At 32.2% G+C, this 20,807-nt stretch overlaps 2 protein-coding genes across 4 annotated transcripts; one reads left to right on the forward strand and one right to left on the reverse strand.

Moving 5' to 3' along the window:
* Window positions 1-420: 420 nt before the first annotated feature.
* Window positions 421-7,722, forward strand: LOC134270152 (transmembrane protein 39A-like). Of its 3 annotated transcripts, none has more exons than XM_062752329.1 (9): window positions 421-573; window positions 1,438-1,648; window positions 1,902-1,985; window positions 2,290-2,444; window positions 2,658-2,928; window positions 3,946-3,966; window positions 5,653-5,837; window positions 6,926-7,046; window positions 7,220-7,722. In XM_062752329.1, exons 1-9 carry the CDS (start codon window positions 497-499, stop codon window positions 7,442-7,444), a joined length of 1,350 nt encoding a protein of 449 aa, XP_062608313.1. In that variant the 5' UTR covers window positions 421-496; the 3' UTR covers window positions 7,445-7,722. The 3 variants fall into 3 exon arrangements, with proteins under 3 accessions (XP_062608313.1, XP_062608312.1, XP_062608314.1); XM_062752328.1 differs by lacking the exon at window positions 3,946-3,966 and adding an exon at window positions 4,899-4,928; XM_062752330.1 differs by lacking the exon at window positions 3,946-3,966.
* A 2,376-nt stretch (window positions 7,723-10,098) lies between these two features.
* On the reverse strand, window positions 10,099-16,602 carry LOC134270149 (PIH1 domain-containing protein 1-like). Its single transcript, XM_062752324.1, has 10 exons — window positions 16,516-16,602; window positions 16,194-16,263; window positions 16,026-16,093; window positions 15,572-15,689; window positions 15,213-15,356; window positions 14,067-14,160; window positions 13,797-13,880; window positions 13,519-13,606; window positions 12,839-12,982; window positions 10,099-10,336 (listed from the first exon to the last, which is right to left on the reverse strand). The coding sequence occupies exons 1-10, from the start codon at window positions 16,573-16,575 to the stop codon at window positions 10,298-10,300; spliced, it is 909 nt and encodes a 302-aa protein (XP_062608308.1). The 5' UTR covers window positions 16,576-16,602; the 3' UTR covers window positions 10,099-10,297.
* Between the last annotated feature and the right edge of the window lie 4,205 nt (window positions 16,603-20,807).

The raw sequence follows: 20,807 nt of genomic DNA on the forward strand, positions 1-20,807 counted from the left end.
TCATATCCAAAAGACCTAAGCACAGTGACTTGTCTCTAAATCCCCATTAAAAAAAGTCACTATAATATGATGTCTTTTTGACACATGAGTGTTGGGAATAGGAATTTATTTGAGCCTATTGTTCATGAGGTGAGGAAAAATACAAATATCAATATTGGTGTATATAAACCTCTTATTTAGGAACAATTGGAAATGAAGACTATGTACAGAAAAGACAAAATATTTGGATATCTAGCACCATGGACAAGTCTTGCCATATATAGCTTATCTACAACTGAATTTTCACTGGTATATTTATTAAATCTGCAAATTTTCTCTGAAATAAATTAGAAACCTTGGATAAAAAAATGAAAAAAAAAATCTTTCCGGAATTATTATATCCCTTCAGATTGGTTTCTACCGTATGTGTTTTCGTTCATTGTAGGATTTCCCGTAATTTTTATTTGAGAAAACAAAGACCATATTTTTGTACTTTTATGGAAAACAAGACATAAAGATGCCAAGTGGACGGCGTATTTTATCCCGTATACAGTCAAATTCGTATAATAGCAGCAGTAAAGGAGGGAATGGGAGGTAATGTTTTAAAAACGTTCACTTAATCGAAGACCTGACGTTTTGACAGAACAGTAGCTTGTAGCCTAGTTGTAATGAACTGGCACATGTTTAGATAAATCCCCTATATTTTGACAAAGGAGATTAGTTCTATTCTACAAATAAATGGGACTATCCCATTTATTTGTAGAAGAGAACTAAGCTCCTATGTCAAAATTTATAAATTAGAATTACAATATAAAATTACATGGGGAGGGGGTCTAAAAAAGAAATGTTTACAATTTTTTCTATATAAAGAATTATAATGAATTTGATGAAATCAGGGGAATTAAAAAAATAAGAGGTATGGAATAGTTGATAAGTGGGTTTTCTAAACATGACATATACATAATGGATGCTTTCACGATATTCTGATAACTTTTACTGCTCTTTTGCGTGCCAAAATGATATATTTTGGTGAAATAGGATCTCAAGTCGTAATATCATTTATTTAAAAGATGTCATATATCAACAAAAACTCTGCCAAATGCTATTAAATTGCCCTGCAGATGAATAGTGCTGCAGTTTCCGTAACAGCCCTACAGGACCAATTACACAATTTCACCTTTTTGCACTTGTTTTTTTTTATATTTATAATAATATTTCATGTAAATATCTGTCAAGTAAATTTATATGATATTGGTAAAATCTATATAGAGAGTACATAGTAGTGAAAGAAATTCAAGCATATTAAATACTAATTACAGCAGCTAGATAGATTTTTGCACTTAGTAGTTGAAATATTCACACCTTGAACTTTCTGCACTAAAGATACAAACAGATTTGTGAAATAAAATATCAAAGCTACATTCTTTTCACATAAATAATTTTAGAATTTTTTTTCAGCCATACAGAAGATAGAGATTCAAACATGGTGCCCTTGGCACAGATGGCTGTTCTCCCTAAACACTGCTATCTCCCAGAAATCCCAAGTGACCCCAACATGTCATTTGAGGCCATGTTATATTTCTTTGGAGTGATAGCCATGGGACTTCAGTACATTAATCTGTACCGCACCGTGTGGTGGCTCCCACATAGTCATGCCAATTATGCCCTGGTAAGTTCATTTTCACAGGAAAAAGTAGTCCAAAATATCTTATGTTTTCAAGGCTTTTTCATGATTTTGATATTTTATGTGCCGAGAAAACATAATATATCAAAATCGTAAAAAAGCCTGGAAAATGTCAGATATTTCGTACTAGGGGAAAAGTGGTTATAATGACATTAATTTTTTTTATATATTTGAAAAAAATTAGATTTTCTACTGAATACAGATCTGTGTAATTTTTCTTTTTTATTTTTGTTTACAGAATTTCTATTTGATCGATGTTTATCTCGTACTGTTTTTATGTTTCCTGATGTGCAGAAGAATAGTTTGGTGCTTTGTTCAAGAGGTAACACGTGTACAGTAGAATTATATTGTATATATCAAGTATTAATCTACAATCTTAATTATTTCTTGGTAAATTTAAGTCATATTTGCAGTAATCAGTTGTCATTGGAATCCAGTGTTGAATTAATATCATTCAGTACTAATATAAAGAAAACTTGTGAAAGGTTGATACTTGTGTTTCCCCATTAGTGGTATGGTAACATAATTATGTATATCTTTGTTCTTCTATTGAAACAAAAAGGGAATTGTATGCAAAAATGAAATCAATGATCTTAAATATTTTGCTTTTTAAATTCTCTTTTCAGATATATGGATCTAGGTCCACAAAGAGTGTAGTATATTGGGTTGTTCAGCTAGTTAAAGGGGTACTCTTGTCTGTTAATGCTCTTGGTCTGGTGTACACAGCCTACCAGGTCATTACAAACCACTCAGCATTGTACTGTCTGTTTCTCTCCTGTCCGTAAGTATTACTAGTAGTAAATATTTAATTATCATTAACTTGACCTCTGACTCACAAAGTCAAGAGAAAACAGTATTGACCTATCTTCAAAAAAATTACAGTACTTGGAAATGAGGATATCATTTCATGTGGATTCCCATAAAAATTAATTTGTATATACTTATTTATAGGTACAATTATAATAAAAAAAAAATGGTATTATTCTTTTTCTAGAGCTATAACATATGTGTTCCTGTTTGGTCCTTCCATAAAACCTTTGTACCATAAAAGTCTTGTGTGGCCTTCACCTGTGTGCGATCGACCACGACACAAAAAGGAGGATGAGGAGGTCGTTTTGTACCATAATTGTGTATTGACCCCTGATGTAATTAGGTCAGAGGTCGACCAATTCAAGTCCGACTTCAATAACAGGATCAAGCAAGTTTTGTTCAATTCCCTCCTTACAGCATACTACATGACTTTTGTGCCACTCTGTTTTGCGCAGGTAAGGAAAAATACCAAAAAAAGTATATTTATACCTGTAACTGCACCCAATTATCCATGTGATTGACTAATAGTGAAAATTTCCTGTTATCTGTGATGAATTACAGCACCAATAAAACATTTTCCTGAAAAAAAACTACTAAGTATATCTATGTTTTGGTTTTTAAAACCAGCAGTTTTATATAATGACAGGACTCAAATTTACTGTTTCCCTGTTGGTCTGGGCTAAGTAAAATTTGGATTGTAATAGTACCTGGTACTTAATTGAGTAAAAGTGATTTCATGAATATTAAAATTCATTTACAGTTGGGTTAGTTAACTAGAAAGGTTAGTGTGTCCAAGTTTTATATACTACAAAACGCACACATGATTCCTCTTATCCTTGACCTATTATATATTATAAATACTTATTTGCACAATCTCCAAGTTGCACTTATAGAAATGATAAAGAATCCAGTGTGAAGAAATCATATTTTTTGTAAAAAAAATCGTAAAATAACTATTAAAACTGTACTTTTTAAGCACAAGTTTTGGGTCATTCTTTTCCATATCTGTTAGCCCAATGAGACAGTTACATTTGATCAGCAAAAATTTGTGACCAGTGAAAATTTTAAGCCCTGAATGAGCTAGATGTTAAATGAAAAGTGCTGCATACATCACAGAGAATAGGGAAGCAGTTGTTCACATGATTATCCTACCCTTGTATTAATATGTATATATATGTAGCAGATTGACCAAGCTTTTAAGACACCCATGAATGATAAATAGGGATTTGGAATATAAGACTTTTTTAACACTCATGTTTATACTTTTGCTTTTTACATTTTTTTTCTGTAGTAGAACTCTTTAGATTAAAAGGAGTACCACCTCTTTAATATAATCAGTCCCTGTAATAATATTTATTATCAAACAAAGTTAAGAATTAATAAAAATGCACCAGTTTATAAAGCTGGCTACATGCTTTTGATACATTACATTGTCAAAGAATATTTAGTACAATTCAATTTTTCAATCACAGAATCAGCTTAACAACCCTGAGGTAACTTCTCATTTCAAAAATTCATTTCTCTTTAAAAAAAAAAAAAGGAGGAAGGTTTTTTCTTAAATTAAAATCATCAGTTTCAAATTCAGCAATTTTTATTAATCTCTGGCCAAATGCACACTGAACTAATCTTGGGTCCGCATTTTTTGCTATACATTGTGAAACTTAATGGAGTCTGGTATAAATGCTGAACAGGTCAATTTGATATAGCATGAAACATTTATATTTATCAAACTGGAAAGAACTTTGTCCTTTTCTATTACATAGCATGAAACAGATTTATGCCTTTATTTACTAATTTCGAGCATGCATATTTCTAAGATGTACTATATACATAGTATTGTTTTGATAGCTTATGCCTTTAAACCTGCCAACAAATATCTTGATTTAAAGTTCATCACATAAAAGTGATTTCATCTGGTTTGAAAGACATACACATGTACTTGATGTTTAGAATCTATTTATGAGTAGTTAATAAACAGAAAATATAAGGAATAGCTATATAAAAATGATGTATTTTGTATTTACAACCTTTTCCTTTTTGATAGGACATTGAATTATGTTTTAGGATAAACCATCTTTCTCTTTCATGTGATACTAGTATATGTTTGCTGGTAAAGTTGAAAAAAATGCTTAAATTTGTTACTTTGAATGCTTATTTCATTAATCAAAACCTTGAAGCAAATTCATTGAGGATCATCAATTAATTAGTTTAAGAATTTTGCTGTATAAATGATAAAAGTTTTAGAAAAAATATGTAAGGAGAATGTTATTTTACTTTTAAAAAAAAAAAAATTAAATACAGATCATAAAGAGATTTAGAAAGTTTGTAACAAGTTGATTCTAAAAGGTTACCATTCTTTAGGTATTAGACATGAGATTATAAACTTAAATGTAGAATGACCATGTATTGATCTCGTTTGCTCTAGCATGTACAAAACACGTGTGAATCGTGTTGGGTGAGTGGTTCTCTGCATAAGTCATGTCGTCTACTTTCATTTGTACAGATTTTATTTTTTAAAAACTTTATATTATTTGTCTTTTTAGAAATATTAAAATATTTTTCATTATTTATTTTAATGTTGCTTTATATTTATAGCCCTTTTTTTCTCTTTTATGCATAAAGTAAATTTATTTTTTGTTAAAACTCATTTACCAGAGTTTCTAGAACTGCATGCATTACCGTTATTGATTAAGCATAAGAATACCAGTACATTGTACAAATATATATGTGTAGATCATTTACATTAATTTAAAACTTTGTTTTTGTTTCAACTCTCTGAACCTTTTGGTATCTTTTCTGTGTTAATTTAATTACGTGTATCTTCATATGTTGTAAAGCTTTTTAATAAGAAGAGACTGTAGGCAGTTCTGTGTGTTAGGCAAAAAGATTCTTTTAAGTATGTTAAATGTAATATTAAGAGGTTTTTGATTAAGTTCCATACTAAAATTTAAAATAAGGACATTATCAAAAAAGAAGATTAATCAGTTATAAGAGTGTACAGTTTTTGCATACAGGGTCAAATATTTTGATACCATCTAATGTCTTTGTCAATGTATGCGTATATTTTTAAAAATACAAATTACACCACAGTCAAACTCATTAAACATACTGTTTTTTGCAGATTACTTTAATTCTCAGTGATATACAAAATTATAAATTTGTAATTTTGCTATTTTCAGAACACTTTGTACTACGACACATGGTGGGTGGGTCAACACGTGGTGGTCACATGGCTGTCTGCGTTTCTGATGCTGATAGTACATTACCTGCCCCCTAAGTATCTGGACCTGTTACACAGGACAGCTCTTCATTTGGGTCGCTGGCAGAAAGTGGAGGGGAGACACGCCCATGTACCATATAATGCGTAGGTTTATGACTTAGGGAGACCACAAATTGGGGTGATCGGTTAAATGATAGTGGAAGCTGAACTCGTTGTTTCACTTATTCTAGTTAAACTGGCTTAATTACTTCATCAGTTGATAACTGATGTATACAGGGTGTTTCAGAAAACATGCAACCGTTTTGATTGATTAGATTTTACTGGTGTTTTGACCAATACCATGCACCAATATATCTAATTTAAAGTCACAACTTCAAGATTTATTCTTATTAAAATAAAGTTCATACAGCAAATAGATCATGAATTACAAAATAAAAAAGAAACTTGTAAAATTTCACTTAGTTAAAAACTATGCTCAAAATGGCGTCATTTTTGCTGAAAGAATGTAATCTATCCGATGCAAGAAAGTTCTCATTACTATTGCAAAGAGTCTCTAGGAAAATGATAGGTTTCATTTTTCAAACTATTTTGAGTTCACTTAATTAAAGGATTTCATTTGAGTCTCTTGAACAATGCCTCTTTAGTAACATTCAACATGTTTTCTTGTGTTCTAATTTTTCTTCATTTTTTCCCCTTTTCTTTGATCAAATTTAACTATTCCATTAGCTGTAAAATTTAACAGATTTAAAATACAACTTCCACTTTTCATTGCTATCAATAAGTCCTTTGCATTCTGTAAGCCTTATTTCATGCATTTCTGTAATTATACAAACTGGTGATATGCTCTGATTCAGCAGTTTGGAATTCCTGATAATTGCTTTTTATTAAATTCAACATTAAAAATGTTGAACTCTCTTTTTTCAGTGATGTCAAATATGACGTCATAATTAATTAAAATGGTAATTATTTTCTATTTTTTTTATATTAATAAAAACTTTAGCCCTTTTAGCATAATGTTATATAATACTTTCACATGTTCCTGTTTGCAAATCAATATGGTGAGGAAAGTAAATGGTTGCATGTTTTCTGAAACACCGTGTATATATCATTTGTGTGTGTCAATTATTTATTTAAATGGGTGCCTTTATTCTATTCTCATCTTTAAACTTCATCCATACTTAATCAAGATGGAGGCTTTTTAAATTATGAAGCTGTATATATTCTTATTTCAGGTGGTCAGAGTTAACAGTTTGGCCACAAGGTGCTCTAGTCAAACATGTTAAGGGGTTGTTTAAAGCGGAGGGAATCAATGTTACAGCAGAGCCCGGCAATGGAATGCACGGGAGATTTTATGTAAGTATCAACATCTGTTTTTGCAGAATTTTTCATCACTTAAACCAATATGAAAGGTAAACTGTTTAGAATTCCAAAAAAAAAAAAAATGAGTCCTCGATCCTTCAAGAGTCTTTAGAATAAAAATTTCAAACTGTCTTAACTTTTCATTTCATGTTTTCTGTTCTTTACAGTTTCTTTTTCATCAGCCAATGAGAGTGGTAAACTGGTTACTAATTTTAACATGGCTCCTGGTGGGGTACCAGTTTTTCTGTCTCCTGCAAAGCACAGAATGGAACCATATTGTCTGCATAGCTCTTGTTTTATTTTGTAATTATTATACTCTGTTCAAGCTTTTAAGGGACAGAATTATTTTAGCCAAAGCTTATAAAGAGGAAATATCTGAGGAAGAGAAGTGACATTTTACCATGACTTTACATGACAAAACACTTTAAAAGTATTTGTATTTATTTATTGAAGCAGACCATGCCAAAATGACACCAAAAGTGTGAGCTTTTTTTTAAACTGAAAACTTCTATTTAATGCACTTTTTCTGCATACTCAATGAACATATGTAGTCCATCTTCAATGTGCATGGGATGGTTAATTAACTTATGTTTGTTGTACAAGATGTAAAATAATAATATTCATGCTGAGCATGTCTTAAGTATTTTACATAAATAAATATATTTGCAGCGTTGAATCTTCTTGCATTTTTTTTTTTTTATCTTCAAGAGAGGATATAAATTACATACTGTATGTTATATTTTTTCTTATACATATATATAAATCAAAGTACTGAAAGCACTCATGGGAGTTGAACTTGGTGTAAATAAAATCTTTGATCGGGAGGTTAAGTGAGTGAACAATATTACATGTATTAGTATTTTCAAATACAGACAACTGTTTCCCATTTATTGATTTGGAACAATCTTGATCGAGAAAGACGTTCAGAGACATTGAATAGCAAAAATATGCATGGGCCATAATGCTTGTCAGCCTACATTAGTCCTTTTTTATACCCCTTGCTTGAAAAGCGGAAGGGAATTTATTAATCATGATTTCTGTCCATCTGTTTGTTACACTTTAGGTATACCCATCTCTTATCCGCAACTCCTTTCACACCACTGAACAAATTTTCATAGAATCTTTATTACATATCGCCGTAAATGTGCTTCTATTACTTTTTCATCCTACACAAATTTTGGGTTTCCCATTGCAAAACATGCAAACTGCCATTATATTCATATTAGAGATGGTTGATCATTTATATCACTGATCATAGTCTTCAAATGTAATATATTTTTCCTTTGCACCTTTACCCATATGTTATGAAAATTTCAGTTTCGCAGGAATAATATCAATGTTGATAAAATGTGGATTTTAACACGGCATCCTTTTAAGAGCTAACAGGTTTGTTGTATAAAACTTCTCTGTGTATAAAAATGTATTTCAATAGCACGAACATTATACATGGAGTATGTCAGAACTTAATCTTTTTTAATATTGTGAAGAAAAGAGCAATACCAAGTTAAAAACAAATATTTATTGACGAAACATAAAAACAGTGGTATATGCGAGAGTTTGTGTGCGTACAAATTATCTGGTATGTAAATGAGGGTTTTCTTTTATTTAAAAAATATACTTAATTTTGTTGTTTTTAATCGCGATTTTACGAAAACATCGGTGTCCGTTTTTGGTTTTAATATTTATAACAGAGTACTAGTTTTACCGCTTTTTGCAGGTGATTGATTGATTGTATACTGTTTAACGTCCCTCTCCAGAATATTTCACTGATATGGAGACGTTTTTGCAGGTGATACTGCTGATTAAGTAATAAATACGCATGTTTCCTAAAGTTTTTATGCATTAACGAATTCAATTAAACCAAGAAAATGTTCATGAAAAGTTTGAATATGACTAAATTTAACGTTTGCCGTCAGTATGTAGAGTTGTCGTTCGTATCTCTTTCAGTGTATATGACGCTACACTAAAAATGAGTTCCGTTACCAGTCTAGTCGAACCCTCAAACGGGGGTATACCCCCAAACGAGGGTTTTCCTTCCCTTAATGCAACGCGCGAAAGCCGAAGTGGAATTCAAGAACGATAATTCTTCTTTTTTAAAAAAATATTTAAAAAAAAAAAATCACAAACATGCAAAAATGATTCGTTTACACTTTGTTTTCAATTAAAAAAAATAATAAATTAATTTTCGTTTTTATTTACCTCATTTCTGAAACATGAAAGTTTGTTTACAAGACAGAGGAAATTCGGACGGGCACAAAAGAAAGTGTCGGAAAAAAATAAATAACATGTTCATTACACAAAATTTGAAATACCGGGGAACGGAATTATATGTAGTTTAACTTTAAACAAAACAATGTTTGTTTATTCATCCGTTTTATTAAATTATGGTTACGAAAAACTTTCATGGTTCTTTATAATTTAGCTTTACATATGTACTTTGAACGAATTCTTATATCCAAAATAAGATTACTTTATCATTACATTTACTTACATTATGGAAATTAGATTAATTCAGGAGAAAATGACATGAACTATTTGTCGCGGATGTTTATGCATGTTTTCTGTTGAATATCATCGGAGTAAATCAGCCGACACAGTAGCCTCGCTTTCGTCTCTATGTAATCAACACAAACTACTGCGCATGTTCAATACGTGATAACCATGGGAGATTGAACATAGTTCAACTCCCAAAAATAACCCCATACCTAACCTAGAAAAAATCAAGATGGTGTAATGTTTGCCTTGTGTATTATTTGGTATGGGTGTATTTTTTTTAATTTAAGAATAACAAGTAACGACAGGTGGCTGTGGTTGTAAGGTCACATTCTATTTTTTGATTAACCTCATCTCCATACTTTACATAAAAGAGCCAAGTCTCCTAAACTAAATTTATTTCAAAGTTTCTGAAAAGAGGGATTGTCATGGATACCATGTAACACATTCAAAGTACATCGTTGTTATTAATTAAAGCTGCAGAAGTTGCAATTGCCACTCTTTTGTTTTAAAAAATCCTTGGTGTGCATTTTTATGACAATGACAATAAAGATGTTTGTCAATAAATTTACTGAGAAAAAAATGCAAATTCAATGAGTTCGATAAGTTTTCATCACAGATATTGCTGTTTTGGGTAACTGACACACATTGGACAGCAGCATGTAAAGTCACAATTTTATTTTTTGAGGAAGTTATGTGCACTCATTGAGATCTTTTTATATAAGCCGGTGAATGGCCCCAAGATGGGATGTTCAATTTTCTGGCTGAACTGGTAATGTTAAAGTAAGAATCTGTAAGAAAAAAAAATATTCTCAATATTTTAGACAACATTACATGGTACAAAGATTTCAAACCATTTAATGTAAAAGGTCTATTTTAATCTGAAACTTATTTGAAAACCAATGACTCCATTAGTGAAGTATCCAAATGCATACCATTACCAAGATACATCAGATTAAGCTGCAGAATTAACCAGTATATATGTTTGAACATTTCTTTCTACAAATAATTTGAACATTAAAACTTTTTATTTATTCTGCTAGGTACAAAACATACTGGTACTCTAGGATTTTCACTTAAACCCCTGTCACACCAGGGCTGCGTCCTCACGGCGTCCTCGAAAAATGCAAAACGCCGAGGTGATCGCAGTAGAGTCTCCTACAGCGCCGTGACAACGCGGCGAGATCTCCACTGAGCGCCGTAGGGTCGCATAGGGTCTCCTAGAACGCCAGGGGACGGCGATCACTTTGGGCATGCACAAAGTACGCGCCGTGTGATCGCGGTCTGATAAGAACGCAGTAGAAACGTAGCATGATCGCCGTAGCAGCGCGGTGAGATCTCCAACAACGTAGTGGGAGCTCCGTACGAACGCCGTGAAGACGCACATGATCGCGGTACGAACGCAGTGATAGTAGACTGCACTTCCACGGAGACCTCACGGAGATGTCGCGGAGTCCTTGGAGATGTCACTGCGTTTCTATCGCGTTTTTACGGCGCTTCTAATGAGATTTGTCGTCTTGTGATTTTTTCGACTGCGATTACACTGCGACAGCACGGAGTTGTCACTGCGATCATTGCGCTCCCATGGCGTTTCTACAGCGTCCGTTGGCGATCACAATGCGCTTTCACGGCGTTGTTAGGGCGTTGTCAGACAGCTCACAAAACAAGAGCAATGAGATCATATTTTGATCAGCAATAATTCCAACGTATTTGTTGCACTAGGAGCATTTAAGTGAAAAAAAATGGAAGAGAAAATTACACCAGAACTTGTTCTGTTGTTAATATTGTAGAAAACTTTTCAGTGTGTTTATTTTTTGTTACATTCATAATAAAATCAAAGAAAATCTAACAACACATCTGAACCGAAAAAATTGAAAAAAGAAGTTTAATCATAAAACTAATAAAAATTTAGTACTTAATTATTTAAATAGAACATTTTTAATTAAAAAGAATATTTCTTGGCATGATTAGAAGTCTTTTCATCGTGTAGTTGAATCTTTAAACAAAATGTTTTACATTCCTTCTGAATATATGTCAATGAGTATAGAACGCATTGTGAACGTATTGTGAACGCAGCCAGCGCAGTGAGAACGCCGTGAACACGAGGTGAAAACTCCTAACGCGCCGTGAAAACTCCGCGTAAGCGTAGTCAATCGCCGAGAGATCTCCGTGGGAACTCCGTAAGATCGCCGTAGAATCGCGTCCGTCGCCGTAGGGACGCCGTGACATCTTCATATTGTGAAAATTTTATAGAAAATTGTGCAATTTTCCTGCGATTCCACGGCGATTTTAAAAATTTAACAACGCCGTAATGACTCCGTGTGAACGCAGCTTGGTGTGACAGGGCCTTAGATGTAATAAACACCTCTTGATTTTTTCAAAGAGACAGAAGTATAAACATCTCTGGCATAATTTCCCAGCTTCAGTAGACTTGAAATTTTGTTTTGCAATTACATGTATATAAACTTGTTTTATAAAAGACTTTCTCTAGTAAGTAGTTATACAGTAAAGACTTGAACTCTCCCTTGTTTAACAATAGACTTAAACTTACCCTTGTTTTACAGTAGACTTAAACTTTACCCTTGTTTTACAGTAGACTTGAACTTACCTTTGTTTTACAGTAGACTTCAGCTTACCCTTGTTTTACAGTAGACTTGAACTTACCCTTGTTTTTCAGTAGACTTGAACTTACCCTTGTTAAAGGAATGAAGCTTATTTCAACTTTTATTATAAGATATAGCATAACTTGGGGCAGTATACACTACAGTAAACTGCCCAGAGTTATATCATATAATACATATGTTGAAATAAGCTTCATTCCTTATAATTTAATTTTGACAATGAGACAACTTTTCCTCCAGAAAAAGGCTTCAAATATAACATTTAAAAGTAACGTCAAGCAGAGTAATACGTTTTTGATGTAACTCATTATGACGTAGGCAAGTTACGTTATGCAAAAATGGATAAAATCTTTTATCCAATCATATGACGTGTTCCAACTAAAATTAATGATTTTATAATAGAACTGAACTTATCCTTGTTTTACAGTACAATTGAACTTACCCTTGTTTTACGGTTGAACTGAGCCACACAGTCCTCCTGTACCAGACTACCAGTAGAGAAGGTAGGTAAATATCTAGGTAGTACTTACACTTGTTTTACAGTACACTTGAATGTACCTTTGTTTTACAGTTCACTTGAACTTACCCTTGTTTTTCGGTTGAACTGAGCCACACATTCTTCCTGTACCAGTAGATAAACTTACCCTTGTTTTACAGTACACTTGAACTTACCCTTGTTTTTCGGTTGAACTGAGCCACACAGTCCTCCTGTACCAGTAGATAAGGCAAGTAAATGTCTAGGTAGTACTTATTGGATCTTGTCTCCAGGACCAGTCTGTCCTCTCCCACGTCAATAGTTAACGTGTTGGCCATTTTCTGTCAAAAATTTAAAATAATTAACACAGTTATTTCTAACAAAAGTGCAAAAAATTTGAGTTTGTACATAATGACATCAATCCAAACTGGATTGATTTTAAAGTCAATGGGAAGGAAAATAACTTTGTTGTATGCATCACTTCAATATAAGCATGTTTGCTATAATCATTTTCACTGTAATTGGTGTACCTAAAAAAATTAACAATACACTAGCTGCAGGTCTATAGCTAGCTGATCCAAAAAAATTGGATGGACGACCAGTGCCACCCTTTGAAAAAATTTTATATTTCATTATAAGCATGTTTGGTATAATCATTTTTACTGTAATTGGTGTACCTAAAAAAAATAACAATACACTAGCTGTTGGTCTATAGCTAGCTGATCCCAAAAAATTTGGTGGACAACCAGTGCCACCCTTCGAAAAAAAATTATATTTATTGTGCACAAAAAAGTGCAATACAAATACTTGTATATTATATACGAAAAAAGATACATGAAAAAAAGCTTTATATGTACAAAATTGAATATATACTAACCACATGTGGAAGACTGATTTCAGCCACTAAGAAATCTGGGTGACCTTCTGGTGGGTCCTGTATAATACGGAATTCTGGTTTCTGACCTCTGTCAATGGCAGATTAACATGTACATGTAAGTTTGTGAAATCAGATAGCTATATAAAAAGAATTTGAAAGAGTATAGATCTAACATTCAAGTGTGAATATGCACTAGATCTTTATATATACATGTATATTTTTAGTCAAAGTTCTCTTATAAATAAATTATTTTCATGTTAAAGTAAGTCAATGTTTACCTGGCTTTGAGTTCTTCTTGAGATAGAGGCTTAGGTGTGTCCATTTCTTGAATTAATGGTTTTCCTATTCCAGATGTTGACTGGCTGTAACAAAAACAAAGGTACAAAATTAGACTTAATCAACTCTCACAGTGAGGTAGAAAGCACCTGTTAGCAAGCACCTGTCTTACAACGTGCAAGACATGGTTTGCTTTCGTAGCAATAAGAAATTTATTCTGGATTCTCTGCATTGACGAGTTCCCTACCCTACGAGATAATTATTTCCCTTACTCCCCCATTTCCATGATGACTGGTTTTGACTGTGTCCTGACATTCTGTTCCTGGAGTCTCCCTACACTTTTCCTGTTCTTAAGGATTACCCAGTCTGAAGAAAGAATGTAAGGAATAATTACGTCTCAAGTAAACAATATTGTATGGACTAGCAAATTCCTCAGAATTAGTACTTTAATATTCTTGGTATTTTGATTGCTTTTATATGCGCTATAAGAATTTATGTACATGAAATTATTTGATTTTCTCACTGATCTTCACAACTGAGGAATGAATATTATTATGATTTATACATAATCCTTACCTACAGTCAAAAATATAGATTTTCCCTTCTAAGCCTTTTGACATGATACCCACCTCTGGATGATACTATGGAGTATTTTTCCTCCAGGACTTTTGACATAATAGCCACCTCTGCACATAGCCACCTGTGCACAATGCTGAGGAGGACTTGTCGCCTGCGTAGCGCAGTGGATAGAGCGTCTGCTCTAGAATTGTTAAAATTAGGAGTTCATCCATAGGTCGCTGGTTTGAATTCCACTGTGGGATGTGGAGACTGGTCCTTCGGATGAAACTGTATAAACCTAGGTCCCGTGTTGCAGTAGGTGCTGGCACGAAAAAGATCCCTCCCTGCTCAATGGCCCTGAGTGACGAGTATATGACAAAATTTGCAGCTCTTCACCAGCAAGTGGTGGTGTATCCATATGAGTGAAAAATTCTCGAGAGGGACGTTAAACAATATACAATCAATCCTCCAGGATTTTAACAAGATACCCACCACTGGACTGGAGTATTTTTCCTCCAGGACTTTTGACATGATACCTACCTCCTCACAATGCTGTGGAGTACTGTAAACCAACTTTTATTTGTGTGCGAGAAATATTCACGAGTTTTCCAACCAACTTAACCTCGTGAAAATTAATTGCTGTGAACAAATAATTTTGCTTAGTATTTGTAAATGATGTTTCCTCTGTCACTAAAAGTAATCGTCACAGACTGATTTCAACCCTACGAATCACGAATAAAAGATGACGCGAATAATAGTTGGTTTACAGTATTTTTCCTCCAGGACTTTTGACATAAAAACTCACCTCTTAACAATGCAATGGAGTATTTTTCCTCCAGGACTTTTGACATAATACTAACCTCTGGACAATGCTATGGAGTATTTTTCCTCCAGGCCCTCCAAAGTCACAGATAAGAAGAAAGTTTTAAAGATTTCACTGTCCTTCATCTTCTCCATAAAGCCTGGGTGTATCACAACATCATAGGCTATACACCCTTGTCCACCTGAAACGGATCAAATTCAATGGTGGATAAAAAATTTCCAATTTCTGAAAAGTGAATCAAACATCTTTTTTTATAGTAGGGCTTAAAAAACTCAGAATCTATGTACACATGTATTTTAATGCCATTTCCTTATAGTTGAAAGTTTTAGTAAGCTTTATAAACATAATCAAAACTTGTAATTTCATCAATTCTGGAATGACACAGAGCTTACTTACTTTTATCTATCTCTGCATGTGGTTCCCCGATACTCATTGGAACTCGGAATCCAAATGGATCCTCAGATTCCAACAACTTTAGCAATTCTTCTTCAGTAATGTCCTTTGGCTGTGGTACCTGTAAAATATAACACAGAATGCCGATCCTTGCAAGTACAGTTTTACATATTATCCAGTACAATGTATTTTGTTTCATCTTTCATTTGAACTTTTCAGTTTACCATTTTTAACATGCATCTAAATTGTAAAATTGTCCATAAGTTTGAACCCAAAAGTTTTAAAGATAGAAATGGTAAACATAAAAAAAACTGGTTTATTCCAAATTCTTGCTAAGCAAATGCAAATAAACATGTTCAAGTAATTTGATAACTTTAATACATGTATCAATACAGCTTGACTTTTATTATAAGCATGAATCTTGTAGAAAAGTTGTTATTAGCAAAATTCCACTTACATTTTCTGCTTGGCACACATTTATGAAAACCTTCTCACCATTTTCTTTCTTTGTTTTCAAACAGAAACCTGGAATACAATGTAAATTGGTACAATTAACCCATTTAAATTTCACATTACAATTGAAATGTTCACTTAATAATTCATAAGAATATTTATAAATCCATACCTGGTGTGGGAACTACTGTTGTCCAAGAAACTTTTTTATCTGGATCAGTGCCAATGCCATCTTGCAGTCCCTGTCGAAAAAAATTACAACTGATAGGTGCTTCCTATAGGTGCTTACACAAACCATAATTTGAAATATATTTTAAGATTAAATTTTAAACTAAATTTAACATGCATCTTATATGCTTTATAAAGCAAAGTGATTTTCATTCCCAATAGCTTTAAAAAATGTAACAATTAGTACATTAATAATGAAGCAAAGTTGTCTGTCCCCAGCAGTTTGTTAAAGCATGTTTTATTGTAAATAAAATCTAATAAGATACCGATTGCAGAATAAGCTTTTTCATTAAAGCTTCAGTTTCATCTGTGTCTGGTTCCAGCATATTTAACAGTGCCTACATGAAGTCTTTGAACATATCTAGTCATGTAATGCAGATTTATTAGTAGTATTTGATCTAAAATAAAGTGGGAATGTTTTAATTTCACATATTTAAAATGAGACAATTCAAATATAATCATGGCAGTAAGTACAACTGTATAAACATGGCCAGTAACTTTATTTGAAATTGACATTTTACTGAGCATAAAAATCAAAATTTATGTTCCACATTACCTATGATTATGAATCCTTTTTTTTTTTACTGTACAAATATTCGTAAAATTTTACTTAGATTTTACTAAAGAGTCTCTTATGAATATTCCTTATTGCTTTTAAAGAATGCATTTTACATATGTGTTAAAAAAAACTTTTATATATCACTTATTTCCATTATCATACAGAAAAAATATTCCAAACACATGTAATACTCATTAAATGAGTCATTGGAGACAGTCACAACTGGTTTAGGACAATGGAAGCTGCCATCTTGAAAAAAAGTCTAAAAGTTAAAGCGACGCCGTGGCGCAAAAACGGAAAAACTGAAGACGACAACTTTGTGTTCAGTTTTTCAAAACATTGGCTTAGTGATCCGTGTAACACTTAACAATTCAAATTTTTAAAATGATTTAGAGTTTTAGAATGTTAATATATTAGTTCAAATTTCTAAATTTCAGAAACTCAAACTGATTTGGTATATTGAAATTTAATATTTTAGTACATTTTAGAAATTTGAATTGTTTAGTGTTACAAGGACCAAATATCCAAAATATCAAATTTCCAAACCCTATTTGAATTTTGAAACTATGTCTGTAACAATTCAATATTCTGAATATCTATTTCCTTTTTTGTTTTATCACAAGCACTTTTGGCATTCATTTAAAATTCAAACCTGGTTTGGAATTTGATACTTTGGATATTTGAAGTAAAATTCTAAAAACTCAAAGTGTTTTGGTTATTTGAAATTTGCATGTTTGAATCAAAATACCAAATTTCAAAAGATCCAAAACGTTTTGAAAGTTGAGATTTAGAAGTTTGAAGTAAATTTTAAATAAGAAAAAAATTGAACTAATTTTAACATTCAAAAACTCTAAATCAATTAAGAAATTTAAATTGTTAAGTGTTACACGGACCCTTAGTCCCAACACATTTTTTATTGTTAAGAAAAAAATAATTTGCCCCCCCCCCCTCCCAATTTACCAAAAAACCGAGGAATATATAGGCCTAATGTTGGAACATTTGGAAGCATTCAAAATGTTGCACAATCCCTATGACATGTCAAACGTTTGCAATATTCGATTTTTTCTATTTGCATTGCATGTAAAGTTTTCCATTTGTATTCTAAAATTTTTGTATTGTATAGTTCTCTATTTGCTTTGTATAATTTTTATTTGTTTTATGTGTGTTTTATCATGTTTAATATCTTACAATGTATATTGTAAAACTTTCCAGTTATCATGTTTATATTCTGTTTATTTTATTTGTATTAGTTTCCATTTGTATCATTTTCATCTGTAAATTATTTATACATGTATATAATTTTTATTTTTACGTGTTCAATAATTTTACATTTGAATTGTATACTTATTTGTTTTCATAAATAGAAAAAATAAAATATTCCAACCTTTGACATGCATTCTCAATAGCCTGATTTTGAAATGCTAAATTTGTGCCTGATCTATCATTCAACTTCGTTTGACTTATGTGAGGGACTTCTAGATATAATTTTGCTCCAGACACTGTAATGTTTCCGAGAATTCCAACTCAAATAAAGGGGACGGACTTCAATTTCAGTGTGTGACACACGGGGGTACAAATTTTAGTGGAGGCCGGAGGAATTTTTATTTTGAAAATAGGTCAAACTCCTAGGTCAAGGTAAAGGTCAAACTTGTTGGTATCCCAGAAAAGATCTTTTCGCAAGAAATACATATGTGAAGTATGAAAACCTTATAACATACCGGTAAAAAGTTTTGGCTAAGGTTAAAACTCCTAAAAAGTAGATCAATCTGTCAAGATCAAAGGGTCAAAGTTGTTGAAATCCAATGAAAGGTCTTTTCGCACAAAATACATTCGAGAAGTATGAACGTCCGGTAGCACCAACCATTTAAAAGTTTAACCAAAGTAAAAGTGTGGTATTTTTGAAAAGTAGGTCAAACTCCACGGTCAAGGTTAATAAATCAAATTTGGTGATATGCAAAGAAAGGTCTTGTCACAAGTGCCTGTGGTCGAGATGCAAGGAAGATATATACTTCTACTGTTTTTCATTGTACCAGCTACTTTTAAGGTTTTAGATGCTGCAATGTCAGCAAAGGAATGACAAGATTAATGTTTTTGGAGCAGGTTAAAAAGGTTTTTGTGGCAGGTATCATTTCCAAGTAACTATAAGGCCCATGTTGTCCAAACTTAATTGTACAGTAATACCTCTACGTATGCACACTACTTGATGGATGTTGGATATGACATATATATTTTCCAGATGAGTGATCAGGTTTAAGATTTCGGAGCAGGTTTATTCTAAAGTAACTGTTGGCCAAACCTTGACCAAATCTTTATGGTGACATATCTTAGTATGAACACTACTTGACTTGCTTTGGATTTGCTGGCTTTGACCTTCATTTTTCAGATGAGTGACCAGGTTAAAACTGTCGTAGCAGGTTCATTTTAAAGTAAAAATTAAGGCCTATTTGAACCAAACTTACAAGGCTAATGCATCAAGGGATGAACACTCTAACTTGTTTCAGAAACTGGATTTGAATTACCTTTTCTTTATGAGTGACTACCAGGTAGTTTGACATTTTGGGATAGTTTCTGCAAGCTCTACTGGATCAAAATTGCATAAATTTTGCTTTTCAGGATGTAAACTTCTAGAATGTTAAGTAGAAAATTATTGGACTTTGCCTTACTTAAAGATAACATTTGTAATGGTTCGCTTTGTAGTCTCCCGATTACCTATAATGTTTCTGAAACCATAAATGTAGAATTTGATGCGTGTTTGAGTGTATGTGAGGGAAAGTGTTTGGATACAAGTCCTGTTTACATAAAAAAGATTTGGAGCTCTAAATCTGTCTTGTATCTGGACAAGTGAAACACGTGACAGAGAGAAAATTTTAATTTAATCAAATTTAATTAATTCCTTTAACTATCATTAGTTAGTCATTCCAGTTTTAATGAACGTTTTTGACAAATTTAATACAATGTAAAAATACAGAAAATGAATATAGAAAAGATAAATAACTTCATATATACTCTATAAGTGTAAATGTACATCACAATTTAGATGATTTTAATGATGACAACAAACTCGAACAATCTTTACTTTTTCACAAGCTCTCCATCAAATATTGCAGATTTTCTAAAAGTCTATACACACACTCATTTTTTCTTGCCTTGTACTGACAATTACCAATAAATCACTGAATTTCGTGCATGGACTTTAATTTTCATACCCTTAACAAAATCTTAAAAGAATTAGGTTTGGGCTTCATTATGCCATAAAAATTTCATGTTCTTAAAAAGTTAATGAAATTGATTTTAATACGAGTTGAGAAGATGAATATGATAAATCATTCAATAATAAGGAGGACAATTCTGAAAATATAAAATCATTAATATTAATTTGGTGCATTTCTAAGTTTTCAGAAAAGCTTCAAAATGACTTATTTATGTGCTTCTTTTCCTTTAGAAAAAAGTGTCTGTCACCGTCGCCCGCTTCAATTTTTTATATACTAGTATTGCGTAAAATGTTTTGAAAATTTATTTGTGTTCGATGCATGCACTGTTTGTTTTCTGAAAGAAAATTCCGCAAAAATCGATGTTTTCTGTAACTTTAAAAAAAGAAAATGCCTGAAAATACACACGTTCTGACATCATGATTAGCATTTAGGAGATTATTTTGGAAAAATAAACGATTTGTATATTTTTACTGCGTGGAATTTCAATAACTCAAAAACGATAGAATTTTTGAAAGTCTCTTTCATCAAATTTCAATTTTAGAAAAAATACAGGGCAATATTTGTATTGAAACCATGCCTTGGTCTTTGAAATATGTAGCAAAAGTTTCAAAAAGCAACAGAAACAAATACTTTTGTTTTGCAATTTTATAATGCAATTTGCCTACTCCTTTCCTGACAATATGTGTATTTTACATGATACTTTTTGGTCTTTATCTGTGTTTTTTTCATGTCCTTGTGAATGTCTTTTGCGTTTGCTTTTTTATAGTGTCTTGATGTATTTCTATCA

The sequence above is a fragment of the Saccostrea cucullata genome, unplaced genomic scaffold, assembly GCF_032062105.1.
Source record: "Saccostrea cucullata isolate Sc308-1 unplaced genomic scaffold, CSIRO_AGI_Scuc_v1 ctg1190, whole genome shotgun sequence".
Taxonomy (NCBI): domain Eukaryota; kingdom Metazoa; phylum Mollusca; class Bivalvia; order Ostreida; family Ostreidae; genus Saccostrea; species Saccostrea cuccullata.

Bases quoted from the DNA above. Each gene is read 5' to 3' on its own strand.
- LOC134270149 (XM_062752324.1), bottom strand. From the start codon at position 16,575: ATGCTGGAACCAGACACAGATGAAACTGAAGCTTTAATGAAAAAGCTT. The intron at 13,881-14,066 runs GTAAGGGAAATA...TTTTTGTTACAG, and splicing joins GTCATCATGGAAATGGGGGA to CCAGTCAACATCTGGAATAG. The intron at 12,983-13,518 runs GTTAGTATATAT...AATTTTTGACAG, and splicing joins AAATCAGTCTTCCACATGTG to AAAATGGCCAACACGTTAAC.
- LOC134270152 (XM_062752328.1), top strand. From the start codon at position 497: ATGCCAAGTGGACGGCGTATTTTATCCCGTATACAGTCAAATTCGTAT. The intron at 2,445-2,657 runs GTAAGTATTACT...TTCTTTTTCTAG, and splicing joins TGTCTGTTTCTCTCCTGTCC to AGCTATAACATATGTGTTCC. The intron at 5,838-6,925 runs GTAGGTTTATGA...TTCTTATTTCAG, and splicing joins GCCCATGTACCATATAATGC to GTGGTCAGAGTTAACAGTTT.